This window comes from Schistocerca gregaria, chromosome 2, assembly GCF_023897955.1.
Source record: "Schistocerca gregaria isolate iqSchGreg1 chromosome 2, iqSchGreg1.2, whole genome shotgun sequence".
NCBI lineage: Eukaryota > Metazoa > Arthropoda > Insecta > Orthoptera > Acrididae > Schistocerca > Schistocerca gregaria.
In genome coordinates, this window is record NC_064921.1 from 427,651,056 (window position 1) to 427,664,483 (window position 13,428).

At 44.0% G+C, this 13,428-nt stretch overlaps 1 protein-coding gene across 1 annotated transcript in view; it reads left to right on the forward strand.

The window, feature by feature from the left end:
- The window catches only part of LOC126324271 (male-specific lethal 3 homolog), a 157,494-nt gene that overhangs the window by 20,887 nt on the left and 123,179 nt on the right, over positions 1 to 13,428 (forward strand). The window contains exon 2 of the mRNA XM_049994946.1: positions 10,926 to 10,994. Coding sequence (XP_049850903.1) covers positions 10,926 to 10,994 — 69 coding nt within the window. The remainder of the gene's footprint in view (positions 1 to 10,925; positions 10,995 to 13,428) is intronic.

Genomic DNA, 13,428 nt, shown 5'->3' on the forward strand with positions numbered 1-13,428 from the left:
GTTCAGAGGGGTCCGAAGGACAACCGCGTTGACACTGGTGCCTTTATCTTGGCCTTTGAAGGGGACACCCTCCCTGAGAAGGTCAAGATTATGGTCTATCGGTGTGACGTGAAGCCATACATCCCACCACCTATGCGATGTTTCAAGTGTTTGCGTTTTGGCCACATGTCTTCGCGCTGTTCGCAGGCCCCCCTCTGTGGTGACTGTGGACATCCGTTTCATGAGGGAAGTTCCTGTGTTCCCCCTCCTGTGTGCGTAAATTGTCGTGGGAATCATTCTTCACGGTCACTGGATTGCCCAGTGTATCAGAAAGAGAAAAAGATACAGGAGTATAAGACTCTTGATCGTCTCACCTATACCGAGGCCCGTAAAAAGTATACACGCTTTCATCCAGTGACCCTGACAACTAGTTATGCTTCAGCAGTATCTTCACCCCCTCCCCCTCATTCCTTACCCCAGTCCCGAACCCCTTTCCTCCCCCCTCCCCCTGCGGTTCCCACACCATCCCCTCCGGGCACCGCTTCCTCTCCCCGGCTGGAGAAGTGTCCTGCTTCTTCGGCGTCTGCCGGTCATGGGCGCCCCTCGCGGGATCCCCCTTCCCGGCACCTTCCAGGCCAAAGGTCTGCTGCCACACGGCCATCACGAGAACCACAGTCTGCGGGCCCCCAGATCGCCCGCTCTCTTTCTGTTCCCGATCTTGCTGTGGCTGGCTCCATTTTGTTGCACAGCCCTCCACGATCCCAAACAGAAAGAAAGAAGAAGCACAAGTCCCGGGACAAGGAGTCTCTGGTGTCGCCAGAGGTCTCGTCCCCATCTTCACAACCTGACTCTGACCTGTTATTCATGGATGTCGCCCCCTCCTTGTCGGTGACGGGTGGTGACCCACCGGCATGACTGACATTAGCCTGTTCACCCCCCAATTGACTCATCGTTCTTTGGCTATCCAATGGAACTGTAATGGCTATTACCGTCACCTACCGGAGTTGCAATCCCTTCTTTCGTTTTACTCTGCGGCTTGTGTGGTTCTACAAGAAACTCATTTTACTGGTGGTCACTCACCAACCCTCCGTGACTTCCGTGCTTTCTGTCGAAATCTACGGGCGTCTGGCGGAGTTTGCACGTTGGTCCGAACGGACATTGCCAGCACGTGGATTCCTCTCCAAACTACATTGGAAGCAGTTGCTGTTAGGATCCACCTGGACTCTGGGGTCACAATTTGCAATCTGTATCTCCCTCCTGACAGAACTCCTACACCTGCCTCCTTAAGTGCCCTCCTTCAGCAACTTCCTCCTCCCTTCCTTATACTTGGCGATTTTAATGCACATCATCCCTTGTGGGGCAGTGCATTTCCATCTAGTCGGGGTCATCTCATTGACCAGTTTATTACCGACCACGACTTGTGTCTTCTTAACGATGGCTCCCCTACCCATTTCAGTGCCGGTCATGGTAGCTTTTCTGCCATTGATCTTTCTCTCTCTTCTCCCTCCCTCCTCCCTTCCCTACAATGGTCACCGCACGACGACCTTTGCGATAGTGACCACTTCCCGTTGATTCTCTCGCTCCCTTCCCGCTCCCCCATGGACAGATCACCTCGTTGGTCCTTCCAACGTGCCAATTGGCCTCTGTATACTGCACAGGTCGTTTTTTCTCCCTCATTGTCGGATGGTATTGATGATGTCATACGTGACATGTCTGACGCGATTGTTCACACTGCTAGCCTTGCTATCCCGCGCTCATCTGGACCATTTCGCCGCCGGCAGGTCCCTTGGTGGAGTTCGGACATTGCCGTTGCCATCCGTGATCGCCGTCGAGCTTTGCAACACCTTAAGAGGCATCCATCCGTTGCCAATCTTATTACCTTTAAACGCCTTCGCGCAAAAGCCCGTTACTTAATCAAACGGAGCAAACGGATGTGTTGGGAACGCTTTGTTTCTTCCCTCGGTTCTGCTGTCCCTCTGTCGCGGGTATGGGCTACACTTCGCTCTCTCCAAGGTTGCCATCGGCAGTCTACCCTCCCGGGTCTTCACCTCCCGGATGGCCTTTGCATGGACCCGTTGATTCTCGCGGAACACCTTGCGACCCATTTTGCAACAGCGTCGGCATCAGCCTCCTATCCGGCTGCTTTCCTTCCCCAGAAACAGCGGGCCGAAGCTTCCGCCTTATGTTTTAGCCCCAGCCAGTCAGAATCATACAACGACGCTTTTACTGAATGGGAACTTCTTTCCGCACTCTCCTCTTCTCATGATACGGCCCCTGGCCCAGACTCCATTCATAACCAACTGCTTCAACATCTCAGTGTTCCACAACAGCGACATCTTCTCCGGGTATTTAACCGTATTTGGCTCCAGGGTGACTTCCCTTCTCAATGGAGGGATAGCATCGTGGTTCCCGTCATTAAGCCCGGTAAGAACCCCCTGTTCGTCGACAGCTATCGGCCAATTAGTCTGACGAACGTTGTTTGTAAGTTACTTGAACGGATGGTAGCCCGTCGGCTCACTTGGGTCCTCGAATCTCAGCGTCTGTTGTCCCCTTACCAGTGTGGCTTCCGAGAGGGACGGTCTCCGATCGATCATTTACTTCGCTTGGAATCCGCAGTTCGGCAGGCCTTTTCCCAGCGCCGCCATTTGGTTGTTGTATTTTTCGACCTTCGCAAGGCCTATGATACGGCTTGGCGCCATCATATCTTACTTACACTTCATGAGTGGGGTCTTCGGGGCCCACTCCCGATTTTTATCCGCCAGTTCTTGTTTCATCGTTCGTTTAGGGTTAGGGTTGGTACAGTTTTAAGTTCTCCGCGAACCCAGGAGAATGGCATCCCTCAGGGTTCCGTATTGAGTGTACTTCTGTTCCTCATTGCTATAGATGGACTTGTGGCCTCCGTCGGTCCTTTGGTCACTCCTGCTCTGTATGTGGATGATTTCTGCATTTGGGTTAGTTCCTCTTCGATGGCCGCTGCAGAGCGGCAGCTCCAGGGTGCTATACGGCGTGCCTCTGCATGGACCATCTCACACGGATTTCAGTTTTCTCCTTTAAAATCGCGAGTGGTCCACTTTTGTCGCCGTGTGACAGTCCACCCCGATCCAGAGCTCTATCTCAATGCACAACGATTACCTGTGGTCCCACAGTTTCGTTTCCTTGGCCTTCTTTTCGACAACAAGCTCACTTGGCTGCCTCATATCAGACGCCTGAAGATAGGATGTTTCCGTAAACTAAACGTCCTTCGCTTCCTTGCCCACACCTCTTGGGGTGCTGACCGTTCCACTCTCCTCCACCTTTATTGGGCCTTAGTGTTGTCTCGCTTGGACTATGGTTGTCAAGTTAACGGTTCAGCTGCCCCTTCTACATTGCGCCTCTTGGATCCGGTCCACCATCGTGGTATCCGTTTGGCCATCGGTGCCTTCCCGACTAGCCCTGTTGATAGTCTCCTGGTTGAGGCTGGGATCCCCCCCCTTTCCGTTCGGCGCTCCCAGCTTCTGGTTTCGTATGCAATCGCTGTCCGTTCCTCTCCCACTCATCCTTCCTATTCTATCCTGTTCCCTGCCCAAGGAAGTCGCCCACCTGACTCCCGCCCTCGGGCGGGTTTACCGGTTGGGCTCCGCCTAGCGTCTCTTCGCCGTGATTTTCAGCTTCCTTCCTTTTCCTGTATCCCACGTTCCCTCCCCAACACACCTCCTTGGTTAGTTCCTCGGCCCCGAGTTCGGATGGATCTCTGCTGAGGTCCGAAAGATTCCGTTCCCCCGATGGTGTTCCGTTGTTTTTTCCGCCGCATTTTATCTGAGTTTCGGGATGCTGTTGTTTTTTACACTGATGGCTCTAAATCTGCTGATCGTGTGGGCTATGCCTTCACCTCCTCTGTAGGCATGGAAAATCATCTCCTGCCAAATGCATGTGGGGTGTTCACTGCGGAATTGATGGCGGTCTCCCGGGCCCTGGCCTTTATTAAACAGTCCAAGCTCAATCGCGTTTTGTTATGTACAGACTCAGAGTGGCCTTCAGGCACTTGACCAGTGTTTCTCCCGTCATCCCTTGGTCTCCTCCATCCATGACAATCTCGCTGATCTCCACCATGCTGCTTGTTCTGTTAGCTTCCTTTGGGTCCCTGGCCATGTGGGCATCCAAGGAAATGAGCTTGCTGATCGTTTGGCTGGGGGAGCAGTCACTTACCCCCCATTCCCTGTCACCCCTCCTGTGGCGGATTTACGGCTTCATCTCAAATCCCACTTTGCGCAATCATGGGCCACATCCTGGGAGGCTACCTCCTTGTCTAATAAACTTCGTGCGATTAAGGTGACACCTGTCCCATGGCGTTCTTCCTTACGCCTCTCGCGAAAGGACTCAACCACCCTCTGTCGTCTTCGCATCGGCCATACCAGGCTGACCCATGGTTTTCTTTTGCGTGGTGAGCCACCCCCACTTTGTGGTTGTGGAGCTTTCCAGTCAGTGGCCCACATTTTGGTGGAATGCCCCCTTCTTTCAGCTCTGCGTACTAAGTACAGACTTCCCTGCACTTTACCCTTAATATTAGCAGATGATTCCCGGATGGTTGAACTGGTTCTCAGTTTCCTCCGTGAAAATGGTTTTTATTCTCAGTTTTAAGGATTTTCATCTCCCTCTGGAGTAGGGGCAGGGCGGTGAGGGTTGGGATGTCTCCCACTGTAGGCTGTGCTTGGAGATTCCTGACTCCCCTCCCTGGCCATGTTCCTTCTTTTTTCCCTTTTACTGTTTTTATCGCCTTTTAGGTTTGTTTAATCCCTTTTACAATCCGCCCTTTTACACTCTGGCGGTTGAACGCTTTTAAATAGCATGTGGTCTTGCTTGTACTGCATCACAGGTGGGATATTTCCTCTCTTGAGGTTGCCCATTTACTGACTTCCCTCCTTGTGTTTTTATCATTGACGACACAACTGCACTTTTTTAGCCTTTTACCTTTTACCTTTTATCGTTTTTGACTCTTCTGAGCTGTCCCTCTGTCGGAACTGACCGCCTTTGTAACAAGGGACTGATGACCTTGCTGTTTGGTCCCTTCAACCCCAATCAACCAACCAACTATCTTAGCAGCTTTCTTAGTTAGTTTGCTGATGATGCTGTCATTTACAGTCTAGTAGAGTGATCAGAAGATTAAAACCAATTACAGAGAGATTTCAGTAAGATATCTATAGGGTGAAAAAAGTTGCAGTTGACTCTAAATAATAAGTGTGAAGTCATCCACATGAGTAGTAAATCCGCTAAATTCTGTTTACCTGATAAACACAAATTTAAAGGCTGGGTCATGCCATGACAAGTTGTCTAGAGGTTCCTGCATGACCATCATGGGTTTGGTATGACTTTGTATGAACATTCCCACATGTTTCCAGTAAACATCTGTAAGGTTTCACCATCACCAATCCAATACTTGCAGATATAGTCACTCTTTTGACCCCCAGTGCACTCCAGGTTTTCAGCAAATTCGGGACACATCATCTCTCACAGTATTTTCTTGAAAGAAACAAATGTAAGCCATCTTGTACAACTTTCTGCACCCTCTTATAAGCCAAATAATAATAAAAAGATTTCTTGAGTAATTTTTATAGATATTAATTTGCAGCAAAGCCAGCTGAAGAGAGCCTCTAAAAAGGTGAAATTTAGCTTTATCTACGGAAATAATTGTGGTATAAACCTGAAACTTGGCATGTAATAACTTTCCAATTATTTACAAATTGAGGGCAAAGAAGAGCATTTTCGTAACAATGGCAAATGTAGATATTTTTTACCAACTTTTACAAAAAGGACCTTGTGCAAACTCCTCTATACTGTTTTCATTAGAAAGACCATGCTGTAACTAAACAAACATTTCATTTTGCAATGAAAGAGCGTTGTTGTTGTTGTTGTTGTTGTTTTGTGGTCTTCAGTCTTGAGACTGGTTTGATGCAGCTCTCCATGCTACTCTATCCTGTGCAAGCTTTTTTATCTCCCAGTACCTATTGCAACCTACATCCTTCTGTATCTGCTTACTGTATTCATCTCTTGGTCTCCCTCTACGATTTTTACCCTCCACACTGCCCTCCAGTGCTAAATTTGTGATCCCTTGATGCCTCAAAACATGTCCTACCAACCATCCCTTCTTCTGGTCAAGTTGTACCACAAACTTCTCTTCTCCCCAATCCTATTCAACACCTCCTCATTAGTTATGTGATCTACCCATCTAATCTTCAGCATTCTTCTGTAGCACCACATTTCGAAAGCTTCTATTCTCTTCTTGTCCAAACTATTTATCGTCCATGTTTCACTTCCGTACATGGCTACACTCCATACAAATACTTTCAGAAATGACTTCCTGACACTTAAATCTATACTCGATGTTAACAAATTTCTCTTCTTCAGAAACGCTTTCCTTGCCATTGCCAGTCTACATTTTATATCCTCTCTACTTCGACCATCATCAGTTATTTTGCTCTCCAAATAGCAAAACTCCTTTACTACTTGAAGTGCCTCATTTCCTAATCCAATACCCTCAGCATCACCCGACTTAATTTGACTACATTCCATTATCCCCGTTTTGCTTTTGTTGATGCTCATCTTATATCCTCCTTTCAAGACACTATCCATTCCGTTCAACTGCTCTTCCAAGTCCTTTGTAATTCTCTGTCAGAGACAGCAATGTCATTGGCAAACCTCAAAGTTTTTATTTCTCCTCCGTGGATTTTAATACCTACTCCAAATTTTTCTTTTGTTTCCTTTACTGCTTGCTCAATATACAGATTGAATAACATTGTGGAGAGGCTACAACCCTGTCTCACTCACTTCCCAACCACTGCTTCCCTTTCATGCCCGTCTACTCTTATAACTGCCATTTGGTTTCTATACAAATTGCAAATAGCCTTACGCGCCCTGTATTTTACCCCTGCCACCTTCAGAATTTGAAAGAGAGTATTCCAGTTAACATTATCAAAAGCTTCCTGTAAGTCTACAAATGCTAGAAATGTAGGTTTGCCTTTCCTTAATCTAGCTTCTAAGATAAGTTGTAGGGTTAGTATTGCCTCACATGTTCCAATATTTCTACGGAATCCAAACTGATCTTCTCCAAGGTCGGCTTCTATCAGTTTTTCCATTCGTCTGTAAAGAATTCGCATTATTATTTTGCTGCCGTGACTTATTAAACTGATAGTTCAGTAATTTTCACATCTGTCAACACCTGCTTTCTTTGGGAGTGGAATTATTATATTCTTCTTGAAGTCTGAGGGAATTTTGCCTGTCTCAAACATCTTGCTCACCAGATGGTAGTGTTTTGTCAGGACTGGCTCTCCCAAGACCGTCAGTAGTTCTAATGGAATGTTGTCTACTCCCGGGGCCTTGTTTTGACTAACGTCTTACAGTGCTCTGTCAAGCTCTTCACGCAGTATCGTATCTCCCATTTCGTCTTCATCTACATCCTCTTCCATTTCCATAATATTGTCCTCAAGTACATCGCTCCTGTATAGACCCTCTACATACCCCTTCCACCTCTCTGCTTTCCCTTCTTTGCTTAGAACTGGGTTTCCATCTGAGCTCTTGATGTTCCTACAAGTGGTTCTCTTATCTCCAAAGGTCTCTTTAATTTTCCTGTAGGCAGTATCTATCTTATACCTAGTGAGATGAACCTCTACATCCTTACATTTATCCTCTAGCCATGCCTGCTTAGCCATTTTGCACTTCCTGTCGACCTCATTTTTGAGTCGTTTGTATTCCTTTTTGCCTGCTTCATTTACTGCATTTTTATATTTTCTCCTTTCATCAATTAAATACAATATTTCTTCTGTTACCCAAGGATTTCTACTAGCCCTTGTCTTTTTACCTACTTGATCCTCTGCTGCCTTCACTATTTCATCCCTCAAAGCTACCCATTCTTCTTCTACTGTATTTCTTTCCCCCTTTCCTGGCATTTGTTCCCTTGCACTCTCCCTGAAACTCTGTACAACCTGTGGTTCTTTCAGTTTATCCAGGTCCCATCTCCTTATATTCCCACATTTTTGCAGTTTCTTCAGTTTCAATCTACAGTTCATAACCAATAGATTGTGGTCAGAGTCCACATCTGCCCCTGGAAATGTCTTAAAATTTAAAACCTGGTTCCTAAATCTCTGTCTTACCATTATATAACCTATCTGAAATCTGTCAGTATCTCCAGGCTTCTTCCATGTGTACAATCTTCTTTTACGATTCTTGAACAAAGTGTTAGCTATGATTTTGTGCTCTGTGCAAAATTCTACAAGGCGGCTTCCTCTTTCATTCCTTAGCCCCAATCCATATTCACCTATTAAGTTTCCTTCTCTCCCTTTTCCCACTACCGAATTCCAGTCACCCAGGACTATTAAATTTTCGACTCCCTTCACTATCTGAATAATTTCTCTTATTTCGTCATACATTTCTTCAATTTCTTTGTCATCTGCAGAGCTAGTTGGCATATAAACTTGTACTACTGTAGTAGGCATGGGCTTTGTGTCTATCTTGGCCACAATAATGCGTTCACTATGCTGTTTGTAGTAGCTTACCCACACTATTTTTTATTCATTATTAAACCTACTCCTGCATTACCCTTATTTGATTTTGTATTTATAACCCTGTAGTCACCTGACCATAAGTCTTGTTCCTCCTGCCACCGAACTTCACTAATTCCCACTATATCTAACTTTAACCTATCCATTTCCCTTTTTAAATTTTCTAACCTACCTGCCCGATTAAGGGATCTGACATTCCACGCTCTGATCTGTAGAACGCCAGTTTTCTTTCTCCTGATAATGTTATCCTCTTGAGTAGTCCCCGCCCAAAGATCCGAATGGGGGACTATTTTACCTCCAGAATATTTTACCCAAGAGGGCACCATCATCATTAAACATACAGTAAAGCTGCATGCCCTCGGGGAAAATTAAGACTGTAGTTTCCCCTTGCTTTCAACCGTTTGCAGTACCAGCAAAGCAAGGCCGTTTTGGTTATTGTTACAAGGCCAGATCAGTCAATCATCCAGACTGTTGCCCCTGCAACTACTGAAAAGGCTGCTGCCCCTCTTCAGGATCCACGCATTTGTCTGGCCTCTCAACAGATACCCCTCCGTTCTGGTTGCACCTACGGTACGGCCATCTGTATAGCTGAGGCACGCAAGCCTCCCCACCAACGGCAAGGTCCATGGTTCATGGGAAGATGAAAGAGCGTATATGGCCCTAAAAAGAAAAGCAGGTGGAAGTATGTTCGAAAAACACCCATGTTCTACTGGAAATCTAATATATCTTATCTTCTACAATTTTGTAGTATTCTTTGGGGAATGTTATTTTTTGCTGTAATAGCTACAGAACCAAAGTGGTTACAAATGTCAAAATTTAACTGTGCAATGTTCGTGAAATTGTTGCATAACAGCTGCAACATCCATTGTATAAACTGGTTTAACTCTTACACCATTGTCACATTTTGTTTGGTGAAGTTCAGAGTAGACTGTCTGACATTTTTGTAAAGGATTCGTGTTATAGAATTTTGGATATGTCATTTTATTGTGCAATGCTTTTGACCTGCTAGTTTAATTGTGGTTTGAAACATCCTGTACCTGAAACCACAATTAAAGTACAGGGTGTTTAAAAACTTTACAACTTTGAAAATTCATATAAATTAACTCATAGTATCTACATAGATGATTGTTGTATCAATTTGTGGGGAAATACATAAAGTTTTCTCACCTAGTTTGCTAGTGCCGAATCACACCGTAAGGAGCACTAGCGGCAGTTGCGTTAAAAGTGGCGGACTTCACTGGAATCAAGTATGCGAGCTGTGTGTTTTGCTTTGAAGAATAGAAGTCGGCGACAATAATTCAATGTAATTTCCGTACCAAGTATGCTAAAGATCCTACTACTAGGTTTACAATTTATGAGTGGCATAAATGTTTTGTCGAAACAGGGTGCTTGGTAAGACATAGGAAATCATCAGGTCGTCCAAGCACATCTGACGACGTGTTGAGGGAGTGGGACAACGTTTCGTCAACAGCCCTACAAAATCAACCTGGTGTGCATCTCGCGAACTGCAAATCCCACATACGACTGTTTGGCGTATGTTGAGAGACTGTTTGCATTTGAAAACCGTACTGACTGATGATCATACGAGCAATAAGACACGGATAAAATTGGTCAGTAGAACTTCTGTCGGATATGTTAAATAGGTTACATGAGGATGAACATTTCTCAGACAAAATCATCTTTTCTGAGGAGTTGGTTTGGCAAGTGGTAAGCGTAACTCTCACAACAATAGGATTTGGGGCAGCAAAAATCCATATCAAACATTACAACACGTTCGTGATAACCCTAAACTTAATTTTTTTGTGTATTGAGCCAGAATAAAGTGTACGGCCCTTTTTTTTCATGAGAGAACCATCAACAAGAAAGTGTACCTGGATATGTTACAACAATTTTTGATATCACAGATTGATGAGGATGACCAAGAACAGAATCCAAAGCAGCCTGATGATACATTTCTGTAAATGTTATAATATTGTATCCCTCTTTAGCAACTGTATCTGAATGTACTGAAATAATCAACAACCAGTTGCAGAAAAGAAATCTTATTTACTTAATAGGTTTTACAGACCTAGTACCCATCTTCATTATTTACAAGTGTCATGCATCATACTGCTGTAATCATGTGGTTCATAGCACCTATACAAGAATTCTATAAGGAAGCCAAACAAGTACAGACATTGTGCCAGAAATGGGGGCCAGTCAACTGATAAGCACCAATTTTCATTATATTGTACTTTCAAATTTACCTAACCTCAATCCTATGTTTCCTAACATACTCCTTAATTTATATTTATCATTGCCATTTATGTTTTTTATTAGTTTCCTGTATACACAGTGTAATCACTTGCCATATTCATTTATGTACATTCTTTATTAGTCCATATTTGCTTTCATTCTTCTCTGTTGCTGTTTTAGGTGCTGAAGGTTTTAGTGAAAACAGACAAGGGGGGCCGCAAAACTGTGGAATACCTGATACATTTCCAGGTTGGTATCATGTAGGACATATTTATTACATTAAAGAATAAATGCTGTAAATGATTATTTAGCAGCCTAGGACTACCAAATGTTGTCATGTATGACCAGATTCACAAACAATCTTACCTTAGATATTTTCTTATAATACTGAAGTCCTGATTCAGGGTTTCAGTAGCATTGGTGGATTCATGCTAAAGGTAATGGTACTTCAAAACAAAATGAATAAAATGGTCTGAGGCAAAAACTATAGGGGCCAAGAGGTTAAAGCAACTTCCTATCTAAGAAATTCTGAACTAATGAAATGGGTGAAAGAGTCTAAATCATGGGCATTCTAAAGCAGGTCTCTAGGTGAACTATTTTTTCATCAAGATGATTCGAAACCCACAAGTGAAATTTAGGGCTGATATAGTTACGTTCTTTATTTCTGTTAGTCTTCAACTTATATCTTTGGGCATATACTCCTGAACAATTAAATAAGATTTGGCTTCTATCTCTCTCTCTCTCTCTCTCTCTGTCTCTCTCTCTCTCTCTCTCTCTCTCTAGTTTGGCATGTCATCGCGTGGAATATCTCTGATATATTAACCAACACGCTGCACCTCTAGGTAGTGAACTTTCGTGTGTCACTACATCAAATGCATACAGTGAATTCTTGATTTGGGCAAACATAGCAAGGCCAAAGTCAGCTGCTGTATTTTGTAGTAGCAGACACAGGCTTCAGTGAAGTAAATCACTTTCTTATTCAGTGCTGAATAGTGACAGCTATTCCACCGAGAATTATCTTCATGCTATAGATTACAGATCTCCCCACATTTATCATTGCTTAATTAATGTCAGAGGATGCTGGAGGCACAAAATGGCTGTTACTGGATGCTTAAAATATGGAAAAATATGGATCTGTTAGTTGTGCTATGTTTGTGCACACTGATTTCAAGGTTAGAGCATTTCAAAAGCCACAGTATGATGCATCCTGATTGCCAACAAGACACTTCTCAGCTTGGCGGTGGTCTTTCATTTGTGGAATATTTGCAGAGAATGAAATTGCATCCCTGATTTTTCTGCCATTATTTATCATGGGTACACAATGCTGGAACGTCAGACTCAATCACATGATTCGGACTGTTCGCATACGGCACCCCACAAGCATCAATTACCTTCAGAAAGACGATTTGCCACCACATTCCTCCCAGATAGTTGAAGTGGTTTGACACCCTCCTCCCCAGTGCCCTGAAGGGGTTCATTCTTTCCTTGCATGCTTACATCTGTACTCTGCAAACAAAGAGGTGCATGGCAGAGGATACATCCCATTGTACCAGTTATTTGGGTCTCTCCCACTCCATTGATGAATGGAGTGTGGGAAGAATGATTGTTTGAATGCCTCTGTGTATGTAGTAATTATTCAGATCTTACCCTCACGGTCCCTTTGTAAGCGATACGGAGGGGTTGTAGTATATTCCTAGGGTCATCATTCAAAGCGGGTTCTTGAAACTTTAAGATACTTTCTAACGATAGTTTACATCTGTCTTCAACAGTCTTCCAGTTCAGTTCCTTAAGTATTTCTGTGACACTCTCCCTAGGATTAAAATAACCAGTGTCCATTCTTACTGCCCTTCTCTGTATATTTTCAGTATTCCCGGTTAGCCCTATCTGGTAAGAGTCCCCACACTTGATCAGTATGCTACAACCAGGTGCATGAGTGTTTTGTAAGCAATCTCCTTTGTAGCTGACTGCAATAAACCGAAGTCTAAAACTTGCTTTACAAATGACTGAGCCTATGTGATCATTCCATTTCATATCCCTACAAAGTGTTATGCCCAGGTATTCGCACAAATTGCCTGATTCCAACTGTGACTCATTGATATTATAGTCACAGGAAACTTAAGTTTTCTTGTTTTGTGAAATTTACAATTTTACATTTCTGAACCAAAAGCAAGTTGCCAATCATTGCACCACTTTGAAATCTTACCAATACCTGACTGAATATTTATGCAGCCTTTTTTTCAGATAGTACTCATTATAGGGTACTGCACCATCTACCAAATGCCTGAGGTTACTACTGTCAGCAAGCTCATTAACATACTACATGAACAGCAAGGATCCCAACACACTTCCCTGGGACACATCCATCTACATCTGACAGTGAATCTCCATCCAAGATAACATGCTGTGTCCTCCCTACCAAAACTTCCTCAGTCCAGTCACCAATTTAAATTGATACTTCATATGATCATATATAACAAGTGGTTATGAGTCAAATGCTCTGCAGAAATCAAGAAATATTGCATCTACTTCCCTGGATCCAAAGCTTTCAGTACGTCATGTGAGAAGAGTGCGAGTTGGGTTTCACGTGACCAATGTTTTTGTAATCCATGCTGGTTGGCATTGAGGAAGTCATTCAGTTAGATACCTTATTATGTTTGAGCTCAGAATAAACTCTAAGATTATG